The 19,748-nt window shown below is 37.6% G+C and overlaps 1 protein-coding gene across 1 annotated transcript in view; it reads right to left on the bottom strand.

Annotated features, from left to right (window-relative positions):
- The window catches only part of CEP57 (centrosomal protein 57), a 48,958-nt gene that overhangs the window by 4,196 nt on the left and 25,014 nt on the right, over window positions 1-19,748 (bottom strand). The window contains exons 3-8 of the mRNA XM_061143768.1: window positions 18,680-18,859; window positions 18,199-18,320; window positions 7,305-7,421; window positions 6,630-6,707; window positions 5,217-5,324; window positions 4,589-4,666 (exon numbers count right to left, since the gene is read on the bottom strand). Coding sequence (XP_060999751.1) covers window positions 4,589-4,666; window positions 5,217-5,324; window positions 6,630-6,707; window positions 7,305-7,421; window positions 18,199-18,320; window positions 18,680-18,859 — 683 coding nt within the window. The remainder of the gene's footprint in view (window positions 1-4,588; window positions 4,667-5,216; window positions 5,325-6,629; window positions 6,708-7,304; window positions 7,422-18,198; window positions 18,321-18,679; window positions 18,860-19,748) is intronic.

Below are 19,748 nucleotides of genomic sequence, written 5' to 3' on the forward strand. Positions count from 1 at the left end.
TCTGTCAGTTACAGAAGAACATCCCAACTGTCTGTCCCCATGTTCCCTGTCTCTTGACTCCATAATGCTATCAGTTGTCCTCCTAAAATATTATCCTGGTCATGTTCTTCTGAGGTTAGGCCTGCTGACTCTAAATGTACAAACTCCTCAGCACAGAAATCAAGGCCCTGTGGACACTAAGCTGCAGCTTCTACACCTCAGCCTTATGTCCCACTGTCTCCTACCTGCTCGCCACTCTTTCAATGAACTGTACTTGCACATGCCATTTCTCTCATGTGCCAATTTTTATATCATTAAAGAGAAAAATACACCATTCAAATATATGATTTGTAAAGACTTTCTTAAAACCTCCAGTTAATTAATTGGTCTAATCTCAGATGACCTATGGCATTTCTATCACAGCATTTATCACAGTAGATTGTTAACTGTATTTGCATGTCTATCTCACCTATTAAACAGTGCTTCCAGGTGACAGAGGCTGTTACCATATTCATTTTACCCTCTAGTAGGAAGCACTCAGTTCATGTCTGTCATATAAACAACAGGGAAAACCTGACAGCCCTCTCAAAACTTTCTTGTTTTGAATACTAAACAACTGTCTCAATGTGCAATTTCAATGTATAAACAGATAGTTGGGCCAACTTGGCTCCATAAGCATCAGCTAGACAGACTGTTTAAAATGCAGATTCCTGGGCAGCACTCCCTACTCAATCACTGCAGGGTCAAGGCTTAGAAATGTACATTTAAAGTTTGCATTTAAATGTACATTTAAATTGATTCTGATCAGCCAGGTTTGCAAACCACTCTGCTAAGTTAAACAGATGCTTTGTTTACCCTAGTTTTTATGGTTAGGTAGCAAATCGAATTTAGTAATGTATATATATAGCTTTCCTGGTGGCTCAGGTGGTAAAGAATTTGCCTGCAATGCAGGAGACCTGGGCTCGATACCTAGGTTGGGAAGATTCTCTGGAGGAGGGCATGGCTACCCACTCCAGCATTATTGCCAAGAGAATTCCATGGACACAGACAGGAGCCTGGCAGGCTGCTGTCGATGGGGTCACAAAGAGTCAGACACAACTGAGTGTACATATATACATACAAAGATGCATGTACCACATCCAAGTGGGGTTTATTCTAGGGATGCAAGGATAGTTCAGTATTTGAAAATGAATCCATGTAATCCAGCATATCAATAAGGTGAGGAAAAAAACCACATAACCATTATCACTTGATGGAAAAAAGCATGTGAAAAACTCCAAAACCCATTAAGGGTATAAACTTTCAGCAAACTAGGAACAGAGAAAAATTTCCTCAAGCTGATGAAGAGCACAGGCAAAGAGCCTAAACCTAATATCATACTTATTGGTGAAAGACTGAATGCTTTCCCCTGAAGATCAGAAAAAGGCAAGGATGTCCACTCTCATCTTTGTTACTTACAACATGATACAGGAAATCCTAGCCAGTGCAGTAATGCAAGAGAGAAGTAAAAAGGTACACAAATTAGAAAGGAAGAAATAAACTATCCTCATTTACATATGACATTTTTTACATAGAAAAGCTTCAGTTCAGTCAGTTCAGTTGCTCAGTTGTGTCCGACTCTTTCAGCCCATGGATGCAGCACGCCAGGCCTCCCTGCCCAACACCAACTCCTGGAGTTTACTCAAACTCATGTCCATTGAGTCAGTGATGCCACAGAAAAGCTTAAGTAAATAATAATATAAAAAAAAATTCCTAGGACTAATAAGTGTTTTCAGCAAGGTAACAGAATGTAAGATTAACATACAAAGCCCAAATATACTACTAACGATCATGTAGAAACAAGTTGAAACTCAACACAATTCACAACTGCTCAAAAAAAATTGAATACAAACATAAGAAAACTGGTATGGGACTAATATGTTGAAAGTAAGAGTTGTAAGTAAGAGATACACCATTCTCACAGCTATCAACAAGGATGTCAGTTCTCCCAGACTAAAACAGTTCCTATCAAAATCCCAGCAAGACATATTTTTGGTAGAGAAGTTTATTCTAAAATTCACATGCAAAGACAAAGGAACTAGAAGAGCTTAAAGAATTCTGAAATTCTTTTTTCTGTTACTTTTCTGACTCTCCTTAAGATATTTTATGTCTATTGAATTTAGAAATGAAAAAACTAGAACTTGTATTTTGTCTTAAATTTCATTTTTTTCTAGCAATTAACTTTTATTGCATTTTACAAGTGTATTAGTTTATGACAATGTATAAATAAAAGTAACTGGCCCTCACACTAGACAGTTTGGGACATACTCAAATTGACAGCTGTCTGTCAGTATCTGAGCTGTCTGAGCAGTATCTCACAGAAAGCACAAATTATAACTTCTGAAGACCTCAGGGCACCTGAGACTCTCACAACACTGTCACACTGGCTCTGTGGAGAAGCCAAGGGTGGGATGATTTCAGAGAACAGCACTGAAACGTGTGTGTTACCATTTGTGAAAGAGAGCGCCAGTCCAAGTTCGATGCAGGAACAGGGCATGCAAAGCCGGTGCACTGGGACGACCCAGAGGGATGGGAGGAGGAGTGAGGGGGGTTTGGGATGGGGGACACATGTACACCCATGGCTGATTCATGTCAACAACGTATGGCAAAAACCACCACAGTACTGTAATTAGCCTCCAATTAAAATTTTAAAAGCTGAAAAAAGACAAGACGACCTTGTGTTGAAAAACCCTATCTTTGAACCTGCCCTGTTCAATCTCTGTATTAATGACTTCAATGGAAATTACCAAAGATAAGCAAATTAAATTTGGGGATAATACAAATATAACATAAGACTGAACTAGATTCTAATCTAACATGGGTTAGGGTGAATCGGTTTCTATAGTGCTTCATTTAATTAAAAATTCTGTGTAAAAAAATCAATTCCACAAATACAGGACCTAGAAAGGCTGATGCTAAGACTAGGTAAAAGACCTGAGTAAAGTCAACTTTAGTTGACTCTGGAATTAATGAGTCAAAGGGATGCTATGGCTTCCCTGTAACATGAATTCAATACTAAGCTGAATTCCCAGACCTCCAGAACATGACACTGTTCTGTGCTAGTCACACACTGAGAGGCCTATATTCGATTTAGGAAGGAACGAAGTGATGAAGTGGTTAAGAAACTCACAAAGCACATCTTATCATGAATTGCTGAAGAAAAAGATTTAGTAACCTAGAAGAAGGAGGTAAGAATAAAAATAAAGCTATCTTCAAAAGTTTCAAAATTTTCATATAGTTAAGCCTTCATTTGGGTCATCTACATCATCATCTATGTGGATCCCTGAGAGCAGAATAAACCCCACTGAATAGAATTTACAGCAACAGATTTCATGTCATTTAAGCATTTCCAAGTAAAGCCGTATAGAAACGTGAAGGGCTGTCTGAGGTATAATGAGGTTTCATAAGTAGGGTGTTTGGACAGAGTCCAGGACCATTATGCTGAATGTTTACATAATGAAAACATTGGACAGGGAACTGTTATTAAATGGGTTCCAAATATAACTGAACATCAGATATTGAGACTGGGCACCAATTAAATATACTTTCTAGGCCCCACACCTACACAATTCTGATTTAGTAGAATTGTGGCAAGGCTTCATAATCTGCTTTTTCAAGTGCATAGTCAATGATTCTGATACAGCTGGTCATCCTTTGAGAAACTGTTTCAAACCCAACTCAGAGATTCTATGGCAAAGCAGAACCATGGTTAGAAGCAAAAGATACAAGAAAAAATGTAGGTCAAAAGATACCTGCAATCCAAGAAGAGATTAAATTTAGGGTAAAGAATAGCCAATGGCAAAATTTTTAAAGAATGATTTGTGCCACACAGATCTACAAAGGACAAGTGGAAAAGCTAGGAAATTGTTCCTTCCCCAAGCTTTCACTGAGAATTTACTGTGGGTTAAAATAAATAAATAAAACTTATTCCTCAAGCCTCTCAAACTCACTATCTAGAGTTGGGTGTTCAAGGTATTGAAATAGCCAGCAACACAAACATCAATGAAAAAAGTGGTATAAACTAACACAATGTTGAGCACTTCTTAGAAATCACCCTGTACTTGCTGATATTTGACAAAATTACCATCTCCACATTTTTAAGCACTAAAGGAACTTAAGATTCAAGTCTATGTATGGCTGCTTCTTGGAGAATCAATCCTTAAGTAATAAGCATGTGAGGACAAAGAGGACGTGACTTCTTTTCATTTAAATATCTTCAGTCTATACCTAGATACAAATCAACAGGGCTGATATGAAAATTCCAGTGTTACAAATATACAGTTTCCCATTTCCTTTCCTATCCATAACCATACCTTCACCAAACCAGGGGCTCTGCTTTTGTTCATTACTTCCTTCCACATACACTTCACCAGCTTTAAAGTGTCCCACCAAGGTTTCCCCCTGCACCCTAGTCCTATAAAACTTTCTTCCATCTCTTTCTTACAACACTAGGATCCCTTGGTAAAAAAGCAGAATAATGTTTTCACCATTTATAGGTATATGGGCAAATGAGTGGATTTAATTCGAAGATCTAAGTTGTACAAAAAAATTCAGAGTTCAACCAACTCACCTTTCCAGCTACAAATGGCATATCACCCAAGCATAATCGATAATGTGGCTGTATAGCAAAATAGTTCCTAGAACCCTTCTGCAAGGAAAAGAAAAAAGGAAAGCAATTTTACTCACATGCCGGTAAGAGCTGCCTATGCAAGACTAACCTGAAATTTCAGGTAACTGCTGGGCTCCTGCTTGTTTTATCTCTATTGGCATTACGGCCAGTGCTCCTAATAATACTTGTCAACACACATCTTACCCTAAAGAAAGGCTAAGAAAGAAAAAAAATAGTACCTGACAAAATAGCAGTTACAGTCTCAGTAAAGAAATTCTCTGTGTCTATATGCATGTACATATGTATATACACACACACAAACTTTTAAGAGCAAGGGTAATTAATGCAATACTGAATAATAACTAGTATTTGTGCAGTGCTATGTAGTTCTAAAATGTTTTCATATTAATTAGCTCACTGTTAGGGTTAAAATTTAGAAGTAGGTATTACTTATCCCCATTTTCCCAATGAAGAAACTTAGAATGAAACAGATTTACTCATCCAAGATTGAAGGACCAGATGGTTTATGAGTACTTTCACATAAACTATGTCAAGCAATAACCAGTACCTTATGGTTCTTTTTTCATACCTTTTCTGGTGGTTTTGACTTCTTTTTTTTAATTCTTTTTGTATTGGGAACACATGAAGTTGCCTTATCTTGATAGATAAGTCTATTTACTTCTAGACCAGTCTGCAACTAGGAAAAATATGAGAACCTAAAGTTAAATACTGAAGAAATAAAAGTTATGATTCAATGCCATGTAAAGCCCTATACAAAACCTACAGTAGTATCATACAGTACAGATTAAAAAACATATCACAGCTATGTAACTGTGTCTAGTCATAGCTATGTACTATGTCTTGAGTCAATCTGTGAACACTTGTCCAATATTTTAAATCAATACCACTCTCTCATTTCATCTTGAAGTACTGTCCTATATTTGTCCTTTCACTTAGCCTGGCTCCTTTTAGTTCCTTATTTGAGGTTGGTCCTTAAATTTTATCTAACGAGTTAAAGCCAATATTTCTAACTCAACCAATGCTTCAGCATTTTCTTCTTTTCACACACAGCATGTATAACAATGCTAGACACAAAGCACAATCTTCCTCTTTTAAAAGCTCACACACTTAATGCAAGAAAAAGGAACTGGAAATCCATGTCCAAAAGAACTGGAAGGTGTGTCAGAGAATGTAATTAAGTCCTTTTCCCTAGAAGATTAGTAACTACATTAATTTAATATAGTAGAAATTCCACAAGCAACTACTAAGGGTTTCAAAAAGGGCTGCTGTTTTCAACTTTTCCTTAAAAATATAATTATATACATATGTATATACATATATGTGTGTGTGTGTGTTGTCTACAACAGTGGTTTTCAAACCTGCCTATGAAACAAAATTGTCTTGAGTTTGTGAGAAACACTCAGATCATCACACTGCCTCACCTATCCCACCTGGTGACCACTGCATGGGATAAAAATCCAGGGCTACGAATGAGCAGAGTTCATTTTCCTCATATGGTGGCTTCAGTGAATTAGTACAGGTCACCAACTATTAGGCAGCCCACTACCTTCACTACTGACCTGGCATCTGGAGGCCACCAAAAAAGAGAAGCACTTATAAGACGGGATACTGAATGACGGATACTGAATGACTGATTCATGGGATACTTTCAAACATTTCCAATAGTGACTATTATGTGAAAAGTTTTATACAACTCTAAAGTTTTACATGATTATGTGTATAGATTCTGATATTTTTTAGTCTATTGATAAAAAAAAAAAGCTGGCTGAAAGCCCACAACTGGAAAAACCCTAAAGAATTGCTCCGTTTTTACTATCTGCCTATAAAAACATCTAAATTTTTCACAATAAGCTAAGTCAGCAAATTTATATCCTGGACCATTCTGAAATATCAATTATCAAAGCAGTCCACATCTACATCTATTTATATATAAAGAATAGCAGGAAATGTGAGGAGCCCACCTGCTCACATTTCAACTTACCTGGGCTGCCTTAGCTTGCATTCGTTTCCTTTCTTGTTCTTCCTGACGGAGTTTTGCTTCCAACTCTTGCATTTTTTTCTAGTGATAAAAATATTAAAAGTGGTAACAGTGAAAAGAGTTTGAATGTGTATTTGTAAAATTTTAATATAAGCAACATAGGAAAGTATAAAATTTTCGCATGGTAAATATAAGCCTGTGAGTTCACCCTAGTAACAGCTCTGGGCTTGCCAGCATCCATGACTCTGCCTTAAGATTTAACAGAATTATGAGCGAAATCCAAGGCCAAAAACACAGCTTCTGTATGAAGGCCTGTAGGCTACATGGAAGTTGGATCTGGAACCTTACAGTCTCAGTGGTATTAAGTACTTCCAAATGAATCAATTAAAACTAATATTAGTTCAGAGAAAAACTTAAAAGTGATACAAAGCCTTAAGGATACTGAAAAACATTTCATCTGTCAATATTTTCAAAAATAACTCCTTCCTTAGGTACGCTACTATTGTAAAATGTGAACTTTCTCTCCAAATTTATGTTTCCTCCTTAAAAAAAAAAAAATCCTATATGTTTCTTTACTGTAAGGTCACTTTTTTCCTATAAAATATTTAGTATTATAAAACGACCACTTTTACAAAAGAACCAATATTATTCACAGGTGAGGAAGAAATTTTCACTGACTTCTGCAAGGGCTTGCATTGTGGTAAGCTTGTTATACTCCTGTTCAAGAAGATCCAATTTTTCAAGTTGGTTTTGAACATGTGTTTGATCATGTTGTCGTTCTCTTTCTAGGGAGACCTGGGAAACAGTATTAAATATAGCATGATAATCTGACAAAAAACTGAAAAAAACTAATACGGATAATAATAGGCTACTTGTCTTGCTTTTCACAGAACTACTTAGATACTGCAGAGAAATTCTAGGAAAACATAAGATGAAACCATAGGAATATTAACAAATACAAGTGAAATGTCCTTATCATATACTATCATAACATGTGGTTCTTTACAGTGATACTTAATACTATGACAGTACTCATGCAACACACAGGCTGCACACAAATACTAGTTATTAGTCTGGTTTTCTTAAAGAGTTTTAATTAAGGCAATAATCATGGCTTTGGTATCTACCATTTACACTTCCTCTGAATTCTACGCAAAGCATCCACCATTTTCTCTTTTTCTCAGGTTTACAGTTAAGGATTTGAAGACTGCCACCTATCAGATTTAATGACTGACAGTCACAGGATAAACTAGAGTAAGAATAATTAAACTAGAATAAGAAGTAGAAATATGCTAAATTGAAGTATACACATAAAAGGTCAAAACACTAAGCATTTGAACTTGTAAACAGTGTATCTTCATATACCAAGTCTACATCATACTAACAGAAATTTGAATATGACAAAGTAATACAAAGCAATACATTTCTCAAGAATTTGTGTAAACAGTTACTGTCCTTAAAAGAATACGTTAAGTTAAAAATTGGCACAAATCACATTTTTTCAGTACTGGAACCATTCTTGTTAAATGAATTATTCAAAGTTTACTGATGAAAACAGAGCTTAATTCAAAGACATATTTATGTATAATAGATGTATTAGTCAAGACATCTCACTACTGTTTTTTTTTTTTTCATTTATTTTTATTAGTTGGACGTTAATTACTTTACAATATTGTAGTGGGTTTTGTCATACATTGACATGAATGAGCCCTGGAGTTACATGTATTCCCCATCCCAACCCCCCCCACCCCCCCCCCACCCCCCCCACCCAATCCCTCTGAGTCTTCTCAGTGTCCCAGGCCTGAGCACTTGTCTCATGCATCCAACCTGGGCTGGTGATCTGTTTCACTATAGATAACATACATGTTTCGATGCTGTTCTCTCGAAACATCCCACCCTCGCCTTCTCCCAGAGAGTCCAAAACTCTGTTCTGTACATCTGTGTCTCTTTTTCTGTTTTGCATATAGGGTTATCATTACCATCTTTCTAAATTCCATATATATGTGTTAGTATGCTGTAATGTTCTTTATCTTTCTGGCTTACTTCACTCTGTATAATGGGCTCCAGTTTCATCCATCTCATTAGCACTGATTCAAATGAATTCTTTTTAACGGCTGAGTAATATTCCATGGTGTATATGTACCACAGCTTCCTTATCCATTCGTCTGCTGATGGGCATCTAGGTTGCTTCCATGTCCTGGCTATTATAAACAGTGCTGCGATGAACATTGGGGTGCACGTGACTCTTTCAGATCTGGTTTCCTCAGTGTGTATGCCCAGAAGTGGGATTGCTGGGTCATATGGCAGTTCTATTTCCAGTTTTTTAAGAAATCTCCACCCTGTTCTCCATAGTGGCTGTACTAGTTTGCATTCCCACCAACAGTGTAAGAGGGTTCCCTTTTCTCCACACCCTCTCCAGCATTTATTGCTTGTAGACTTTTGGATGGCAGCCATCCTGACTGGCGTGTAACGGCACCTCATTGTGGTTTTGATTTGCATTTCTCTGATAATGAGTGATGTTGAGCATCTTTTCATGTGTTTGTTAGCCATCTGTATGTCTTTTTTGGAGAAATGTCTGTTTAGTTCTTTGGCCCATTTTTTGATCGGGTCATTTATTTTTCTGGAATTGAGCTGCAGGAGTTGCTTGTATATTTTTGAGATTAATCCTTTGTCTGTTGCTTCATTTGCTATTATTTTCTCCCAATCTGAGGACTGTCTTTTCACCTTGCTTATAGTTTCCTTTGTTGTGCAAAAACTTTTAAGTTTCATTAGGTCCCATTTGTTTAGTTTTGCTTTTATTTCCAATATTCTGGGAGGTGGGTCATAGAGGATCCTGCTGTGATTCATGTAGGAGAGTGTTTTGCCTATGTTCTCCTCTAGGAGTTTTATAGTTTCTGTTCTTACATTTCGATCTTTAATCCATTTTGAGTTTATTTATTTATTTTTTTTTCTTATTTTTATTATTATTATTATTATTTTTTTTTTCCAGTGGGTTTTGTCATACATTGATATGAATCAGCCATGGATTTACATGTATTCCCAATCCCGATCCCCCCTCCCACCTCCCTCTCCACCCGATTCCTCTGGGTCTTCCCAGTGCACCAGGCCCGAGCACTTGTCTCATGCATCCCACTTGGGCTGGTGATCTGTTTCACCATAGATAGTATACATGCTGTTCTTTTGAAATATCCCACCCTCACATTCTCCCACAAAGTTCAAAAGTCTGTTCTGTGTTTCTGTGTCTCTTTTTCTGTTCTGCATATAGGGTTATCATTATCACCTTTCTAAATTCCATATACATGTGTCAGTATGCTGTAATGTTCTTTATCTTTCTGGCTTACTTCACTCTGTATAATGGGCTCCAGCTTCATCCATCTCATTAGGACTGGTTCAATTGAATTCTTTTTAATGGCTGAGTAATATTCCATGGTGTATATGTACCACAGCTTCCTTATCCATTCGTCTGCTGATGGGCATCTAGGTTGCTTCCATGTCCTGGCTATTATAAACAGTGCTGCGATGAACATTGGGGTGCACGTGTCTCTTTCAGATCTGGTTTCCTCAGTGTGTATGCCCAGAAGTGGGATTGCTGGGTCATATGGCAGTTCTATTTCCAGTTTTTTAAGAAATCTCCACACTGTTTTCCATAGTGGCTGTACTAGTTTGCATTCCCACCAACAGTGTAAGAGGGTTCCCTTTTCTCCACACCCTCTCCAGCATTTATTGCTTGTAGACTTTTGGATAGCAGCCATCCTGACTGGCGTGTAATGGTACCTCATTGTGGTTTTGATTTGCATTTCTCTAATAATGAGTGATGTTGAGCATCTTTTCATGTGTTTGTTAGCCATCTGTATGTCTTCTTTGGAGAAATGTCTGTTTAGTTCTTTGGCCCATTTTTTGATTGGGTCATTTATTTTTCTGGAATTGAGCTGCAGGAGTTGCTTGTATATTTTTGAGATTAATCCTTTGTCTGTTGCTTCATTTGCTATTATTTTCTCCCAATCTGAGGGCTGTCTTTTCACCTTACTTATAGTTTCCTTTGTAGTGCAAAAGCTTTTAAGTTTCATTAGGTCCCATTTGTTTAGTTTTGCTTTTATTTCCAATATTCTGGGAGGTGGGTCATAGAGGATCTTGCTTTGATTTATGTCGGAGAGTGTTTTGCCTATGTTCTCCTCTAGGAGTTTTATAGTTTCTGGTCTTACATTTAGATCTTTAATCCATTTTGAGTTTATTTTTGTGTATGGTGTTAGAAAGTGTTCTAGTTTCATTCTTTTACAAGTGGTTGACCAGTTTTCCCAGCACCACTTGTTAAAGAGGTTGTCTTTTTTCCATTGTATATCCTTGCCTCCTTTGTTGAAGATAAGGTGTCCATAGGTCCGTGGACTTATCTCTGGGCTTTCTATTCTGTTCCATTGATCTATATTTCTGTCTTTGTGCCAGTACCATACTGTCTTGATGACTGTGGCTTTGTAGAAGAGTCTGAAGTCAGGCAGGTTGATTCCTCCAGTTCCATTCTTCTTTCTCAAGATTACTTTGGCTCTTCGAGGTTTTTTGTATTTCCATACAAATTGTGAAATTATTTGTTCTAGTTCTGTGAAAAATACCGTTGGTAGCTTGATAGGGATTACATTGAATCTATAGATTGCTTTGGGTAGTATAGCCATTTGACAATATTGATTCTTCCAATCCATGAACACGGTATGTTTCTCCATCTGTTTGTGTCCTCTTTGATTTCTTTCATCAGTGTTTTATAGTTTTCTATGTATAGGTCTTTTGTTTCTTTAGGCAGATATACTCCTCTAAGTATTTTATTTTTTTGTTGCAATGGTGAATGGTATTGTTTCCTTAATTTCTCTGTTTTCTCATTGTTAGTGTATAGGAATGCAAGGGATTTCTGTGTGTTAATTTTATATCCTGCAACTTTACTATATTCATTGATTAGCTCTAGTAATTTTCTGGTAGAGTCTTTAGGGTTTTCTATGTAGAGGATCATGTCATCTGCAAACAGCGAGAGTTTCATTTCTTCTTTTCCTATCTGGATTCCTTTTACTTCTTTTTCTGCTCTGACTGCTGTGGCCAACACTTCCAAAACTATGTTGAATAGTAGTGGTAAGAGTGGGCACCCTTGTCTTGTTTCTGATTTCAGGGGAAATGCTTTCAATTTTTCACCATTGAGGGTAATGCCTGCTGTTGGATTGTCATATATAGCTTTTATTATGTTGAGGTATGTTCCTTCTATTCCTGCTTTTTGGAGAGTTTTAATCATAAATGGGTGTTGAATTTTGTCAAAGGCTTTCTCTGCATCTATTGAGATAATCATATGGTTTTTATTTTTCAATTTGTTAATGTGGTGTATCACATTGATTGATTTGCGGATATTAAAGAATCCTTGCATTCCTGGGATAAAGCCCACTTGGTCATGGTGTATGATTTTTTTTTAATATGTTGTTAGATTCTGTTTGCTAGAATCTTGTTAAGGATTTTTGCAGCCATGTTCATCAGTGATATTGGCCTGTAGTTTTCTTTTTTTGTGGCATCTTTGTCTGGTTTTGGAATTAGGGTGATGGTGGCCTCATAGAATGAGTTTGGAAGTTTAGCTTCTTCTGCAATTTTCTGGAAGAGTTTGAGTAAGATAGGTGTTAGCTCTTCTCTAAATTTTTGGTAGAATTCAGCTGTGAAGCCATCTGGTCCTGGGCTTTTGTTTGCTGGAAGATTTCTGATTACAATTTCTATTTCCTTGCTTGTGATGGGTCTGTTAAGATCTTCTATTTCTTCCTGGTTCAGTTTTGGAAAGTTATACTTTTCTAGGCATTTGTCCATTTCTTCCAAGTTGTCCATTTTATTGGCATAGAGCGCTGCTGGTAGTAGTCTCTTATGATCCTTTGTATTTCAGTGTTGTCTGTTGTGATCTCTCCATTTTCATTTCTAATTATGTTAATTTGGTTCTTCTCCCTTTGTTTCTTAATGAGTCTTGCTAATGGTTTGTCAATTTTGTTTATTTTTTCAAAAAACCAGCTTTTAGCTTTGCTGATTTTTGCTATGGTCTCTTTAGTTTCTTTTGCATTTATTTCTGCCCTGATTTTTAAGATTTCTTTCCTTCTGCTAACCCTGGGGTTCTTCATTTCTTCCTTCTCTAATTGCTTTAGGTGTAGAGTTAGGTTATTTATTTGACTTTTTTCTTGTTTCTTGAGGTAAGCCTGTAATGCTATGAAGCTTCCCCTTAGCACTGCTTTTACAGTGTCCCATAGGTTTTGGGTTGTTGTGTTTTCATTTTCATTCATTTCTATGCATATTTTGATTTCTTTTTTATTTCTTCTATGATTTGTTGGTTATTCAGAAGCATGTTATTTAGCCTCCATATGTTTGAATTTTTAACATTTTTTTTCCTGTAATTGAGATCTAATCTCACTGCACTGTAGTCAGAAAAGATGACTGGAGTGATTTCAATTCTTTTGAATTTTCCAAGACCAGATTTATGGCCCAGGATGTGATCTATTCTGAAGAAGGTTCCGTGTGCACTTGAGAAAAAGGTGAAGTTGATTGTTTTGGGGTGAAATGTCCTATAGATATCAATTAGGTCTAGCTGGTCCATTGTTTCATTTAAAGTTTGTGTTTCCTTGTTAATTTTCTGTTTAGTTGATCTATCCATAGTTGTGAGTGGGGTATTAAAGTCTCCCACTATTATTGTGTTACTATTAATTTCCTCTTTCATACTCGTTAGCGTTTGCCGTACATATTGCGGTGCTCCTATGTTGGGTGCATATATATTTATAATTGTTATATCTTCTTCTTGGATTGATCCTTTTATCATTATGTAGTGTCCTTCTTTGTCTCTTTTCACAGCCTTTATTTGAAAGTCTATCTTATCTGAGTATTGCGACTCCTGCTTTCTTTTGTTCTCCGTTTGCGTGAAATATTTTTTTCCAGCTCTTCACTTTTAGTCTGTATGTGTCTCTTGTTTTGAGGTGGGTCTCTTGTAGACAGCATATATAGGGGTCTTGTTTTTGTATCCATTCAGCCAGTCTTTGTCTTTTGGTTGGGGCATTCAACCCATTTACATTTAAGGAAATTATTGATAGGTATGGTCCCATTACCATTTACTTTGTTGTTTTGGGTTCACGTTTATACAACCTTTCTGCATTTCCTGTCTAGAGAAGATCCTTTAGCATTTGTTGAAGAGCTGGTTTGGTGGTGCTGAATTCTCTCAGCTTTTGCTTGTCTGTAAAGCTTTTGAATTCTCCTTCATATCTGAATGAGATGCTTGCTGGATACAGTAATCTAGGTTGTAGGTTATTCTCTTTCATTACTTTAAGTATGTCCTGCCATTCCCTTCTGGCCTGGAGGGTTTCTATTGATAGAGCAGCTGTTATCCTTATGGGAATCCCTTTGTGTGTCATTTGTTGTTTCTCCCTTCCTGCTTTTAATATTTGTTCTTGTGTTTGATCTTTGTTAATTTGATTAATATGTGTCTTGGAGTGTTTCGTCCTGGGTTTATCCTGTTTGGGACTCTCTGGGTTTCCTGGACTTGGGTGGCTATTTCCTTCCCCATTTTAGGGAAGTTTTCAGCTATTATCTCCTCGAGTATTTTCTCATGGCCTTTCTTTTTGTCTTCTTCTTCTGGGACTCCTATAATTCAAATGTTGGGGCGTTTCACAGTGTCCCAGAGGTCCCTGAGGTTGTCCTCATTTCTTTTGATTCTTTTTTCTTTTGTCCTCTCTGCTTCATTTATTTCCACCATTTTATCTTCTACCTCACTTATCCTATCTTCTGTCTCCATTATTCTACTCTTGGTTCCCTCCAGAGTGTTTTTGATCTCATTTATTGCATTATTCATTTTTAATTGACTTTTTTATTTCTTCTAGGTCTTTATTAAACATTTCTTGCATCTTCTCAATCTTTGTCTCCAGGCTATTTATCTGTAACTCCATTTTGTTTTCAAGATTTTGGATCATTTTTATTATCATTATTCTTAATTCTTTTTCAGGTAGATTCCCTATCTCCTCCTCTTTTGTTTGACTTGGTGGGCATTTTTCATGTTCCTTTACCTGTTGGGTATTTCTCTGCCTTTTCATCTTGTTTAGATTGCTGTGTCTGGAGTGGGGTTTCTGTATTCTGGTAGTCTGTGGTTCCTTTTTATTGTGGAGGTTTTACCCAGTGGGTGGGGTTGGACGATTGGCTTGTCAAGGTTTCCTGGTTAGGGAAGCTTGCGTCGGTGTTCTGGTGCGTGGAACTAGGTTTCTTCTCTCTGGAGTGCAATGGAGTGCCAGTAATGAGTTTTGAGATGGGTCTATGTGTTAGGTGTGACTTTGGGCAGCCTGTATGTTGACGCTGAGGGCTATGTTCCTGCGTTGCTGGAGAATTTGCGTGGTATGTCTTGCTCTGAAACTTACTGGCTCTTGGGTGATGGTTGGTTTCAGTGTAGGTATGGAGGCTTTTGGACGGTCTCTTATTACTTAACGTTCCGTGGAGTCAGGAGTTTTCTGGTGTTCTCAAGTTTTGGGCTTAAGTCTCCTGCCTCTGGATTTCAGTTTTATTCTTCTAGTAGTCTCAAGACTTCTCCAACTATACAGCACTGATAATAAAACTTCTAGGTTAATGGTGAAAAGATTCTCCCCCGTGAGGGACACCCAGAGAGGTTCACAGAGTTACATGAAAAAGAGGAGAGGGAGGAGGGAGATAGAGATGAGTAGGAGGAGAAAAAGGGGGACTCAAGAGGAGAAAGACAGATCTACACAGTTGTCTGTTCCCAGAGTGTTCTCCGTAGCCCAGACACCCACAGAGATTCACAGAATTGGACTGGGAAGAGAAGGAGAAAGGAGGAAATAGAGGTGTTGTGAGGTAGAAAAAGGAGAGTCAAAATTGGGAGAGAGTCATCAACACACTCCTGAATAAAAATGGGAATTGAATATTGGATTCTTAAATGTCCAAAATTTATATCACATACTGAAAAACAAAGATTAAAAATCTAGAGTAGAGGTTAGACTCTTAAACATACAATATTAAAAACAAAAACACAAAAAATTTTACAAATATATATGAAGTTTGGTTTAAAAATAGGGCTTCTCTTTTTTTTTTGCAAGGTTATAGTGAAATGAAAATGAAAATTAAGGAATAGTAGAGGAGTATTAGCGGACTTTAAAAGGAAATAAGAGAAAAAGAAAAAAAAAGAAAAAAGAAAAGAAAAAAGAAAAAAAAAAGAGGAAAAAAAAATTTTTTTCCTAATTAAAAAAATCATAAAAATCTATGAAAATGAAAGTTAAGGAGTAAAGGGGGAGTAATAGGGAATTTTAAAAGAAAGGAAAAGAGGAAAAATAAAAAAGAAAAAAGGAAGAAAAAAATTTTTTTTAATTAAAAAAAAAAAAGTAAAAATATATCTAGGAATTTCTCTGGAGCTGTTGCGGTCAGTGTGGGTTCGGTTCAGTTTCAGATAGCTCCTTGTTCCAGCTTACACTTCTCGATATCTATAGGCCCCTTCCAGTGTAGTCGGTGTTACCTACAGGGGTTTTAATCTGTTGCATCAGTCCCTTCTGAAGTGGTTCCCTTTGTTTATCTGGCTTCTGTTTGCCAGTCTGTTCAGTGCCTAATTTCCGCCCTGACACAGGCGGGCGGAGGTGGTCTCTTGTTCAGGTTGCTAGTTCCGTCGCGCTGCGGGGAGGGACTGGCGCTGCTTTCCTCTCTATGCTGCTCAGGCTCCCGGCTGCTCTATATGGAGCGTGCCCTGCGCTGTGCGCGGTTCCAGCACTTGGGTGTTCCACAAAAGCGCGGATTCGGCTGCGCCTGTGTTTTGTGCCTTCCCCGGTCCAAGCAGCTCAGGCAGCCAGGAGCTTCACGGGCGCTCTCTCTCCAGGTGCGGCGCACCTTCTCCCCTCCGCGGTCCCAGCCTCAGTTTCAGCCCGAGCCAGTCAGGTGCGGTGCACCTTCTCCCCTCTGTGTCCCCAGCCCCAGTCCACACTCGCGCCGGTCAGGTGTGTGCGCCCTGTGTCTAGCCACGACCCTCCTAGCAGATGTTGACCATCCAGAATCTCAGGAAGTCTTTGGTTAGAAACTGGAGGCCTGTTTGCAGTGTGGTAGGGGATGTAGTCCTTGGGGCTGAGCCTGCCCCTTTCCCCTCCCCCCCTGCCTCCGGCGGGGCTGGGCCGGTCCGGTCTGCAGCCGTCTGGCTCCTCTGGACTTGCTTGGTCCCTTTGTTCTGTGAACGGCCGGCAGTGTGTTCAGGCCAGTTAATTTTCTCTCTTTCTTTTGCTGTCCCACAGTTTAAGTTGGTAACTCACAAAGGATCCCTCCGATTGCCCTCAGGGCACTCTGGCCCTGTCCTTACACTAAGCAATGACACCCGCTCCTCTCCGTTCTGCCCCTACTTGCTGGTGGCGGATGCAGGCATCTGGGGTACTTTTCTGCTGGGAGTTGCTTTTAGGCACATAATCTGTGGGTTTTATTTATTTTTCCCCTCCCAGTTAGGTTGCCCTCCGAGATTTAAAAACTTCCCCCAGACCCGCCAGTGCGAGGGTTTCCTGGTGTTTGGAAACTTCCTCTATTAAAACTCCCTTCCCAGGATGGATCTCCGTCCCTAGCTCTTTTGTCTCTCTTTTTATCTTTTATATTTTGTCCTACCTCCTTTCGAAGACAATGGGCTGCTTTTCTGGGTGCCTGATGACCTCAGCTAGCAATCAGAAGTTGTTTTGTGAAGTTTGCTCTGCATTCAATTGTTCTTTCGATGAATTTGTAGGGGAGAAAGTGTAGGTCTCCCCGTCCTATTCCTCCACCATCTTGGCTCTTCCTCCCCCTCACTACTGTTTTAAAAGGTGCTTCTAACCTGTGAACTGAAATATCCTAATAAAGAGAATTACTATAGTGCTTACTGAACATGCTTGGCTATTTCCAATCATGTGGCAGATCACCTCCTTCCCCACTCCAACTATCACATAAAAATGTTAGACCCAACTGGAAACAAGAATATAAGGTCACAATAAACTCATTGGCACAGTAAAGAGAACTATAATATAATTTACACTAAAGAACTGCTGAAGCATTCTCTTAAATACTGTCATGCAATCAAGTATTCCTTTTAGGTCTAATATCTCCAACTGTGACTGAAGGCTAACTGAGGTGGAAAGCATTCAATTTCTCTCACGTTGCAGAGTGTCCAACAAAATATTCAACTTCTGTATAACAAAATCAAGATGCTAAAAAAGTATTCATAATGAATTCAAATTCTAGATTTACAATAGGAAAATGAGGTATCACTATAACTGATCCCAAGTAATTTCAGTCCTGGGCTGTTATACTGTCCCAAAGCAGAAGCTGTAGAGGATATGACAGTGTCTATGAGGGTCATCCAAAAAACAAACTCTTCTTTACAGCTTTGCTGAAAGGAAAAAAACAAACCACTTTTCTCTCAAAGCTTTCACTAGCAGTTTTTCAAAATGATGGGTACTATTACCTTTTAAGATAGAGGGAGAACTGATTATTTGTAACAGCACCATTAGTCCTCACTGAGTAAAAAGGTCTTTATATCTACCTGATTTTCTCTATAGCTAACTTTTCTTGAGAATGATTCTGTGAAGGAACAAACCTGTTTCTCTAATACAGATGTCCTCTCCATTTCTGCATGCTTTATCATGTTCCGCATGTATTCCAATTGTTTTTCTAAAAGATTACATTTATTTTCTGCAGCTAACAACTGAGATGTCAGTTCTAAAAAGAAAAACAGAGATTAGCTCACTCACAAAACAGTTTAACAATCTGTTTAACATGAATCTACAGTATATATAATAAACATTTTCCAGTACCTCTAGAAGCGTTTATCAGAGGACCTAAGTCATTCACTTTCTGTATGTTAGTCTAATCTGCCTTGCATTCAGACAATAATTTTAATGCAGGACATCAGCACTTGCTCCTCAAAACCCACTCAAATATAATGCAATCTTGTAGTGCTGGAAGACACTAAGCACTAGAAAACACTAACGTGGAATTTCTTTTAAGGTAGTTTTTTAAAGAGTAATCTTATAATATTTATGTTGATAGTATTTTATTTCCCTCACAATTAAACAAACCTTGATTGTGCTTTGATTCCTCATTCTTTGAATTCTCCCTTTCTTGTATCTGTTCATCCAATACTTTCTTATATTCAATTGTTTCTTTAGACAAGGTTTTCACACTTTCTTCTGCCTGAATCCTTTCAAGTTCTAAACGTCGAATTTTATCTTGAAGATTCTTCAGAGCAGAAAATATAGCTGTCAAATACAAATATGGATACTGTAAGATACCGTCCATGGAAAAGTTTACTGAAAAAGAATAAATTCATCTAAATAAAAAATAAAATTGATGGAGGATCACTCTTTGGGAATTATGATCACATGATAATTGTTTTAAAAAATCTATTTAAAGACATCATGTCAATCTCTGAAATGAGCCAGGTATTCAAGTAAAAAGCACACTGTGATGGTAAAAACATTGCAAGGATTTGGTAAAATTGCAAAAATATTTAGCTAATCATACAAAAGCCACAAACTGTGCTAAGGCATAACTGTCAATCTTTTGTTCTACTAATAAGATTACATGCAGAATCCAATTATAAAGTAAAAAACAGTTAAGCACAAAAACTGGAGAAGGCAATGGCAAACCACTCCAGTATTCTTATCTGGAAAATCCCGTGATAGAGGAGGCCTCACGGGCTACTGTCCATAGGGATGCAGAGAGTCAGATATGACTGAGCACACATATACAAGCACAAAAAGGACTATTTTTTTGATCTCCAAAAAACCCTAAGCACTCAAAAAGCTTCTAATTATAATACATATTCACTGTAGAAGGCAAATACAACAAAGAGAAGAACTACTACCAAGAGATAATGACTATCAATTTTGGTCATTACTTAAAGAGATTATTTCCCTGTGATCAGTTAGGAATTGAAAAACAAACTTATTAGATCAAAGAATATTCATATTTAAAGGTTCCTGAATAGAGCAAAATACCTTAAAAAAAAAAAAAAAAAGGCTGTATCAATTTACACTTTTATCAGAAGTACCTGCCTTTGCCAATACAGACCATTATTAACTACAATGTCACTGCCATTCTGATTAAGAAACCCAGGGTACTCCAATTATTTTGCATTTCTATTAA

This window comes from Dama dama, chromosome 1 (genome assembly GCF_033118175.1).
Source record: "Dama dama isolate Ldn47 chromosome 1, ASM3311817v1, whole genome shotgun sequence".
Lineage (NCBI taxonomy): Eukaryota > Metazoa > Chordata > Mammalia > Artiodactyla > Cervidae > Dama > Dama dama.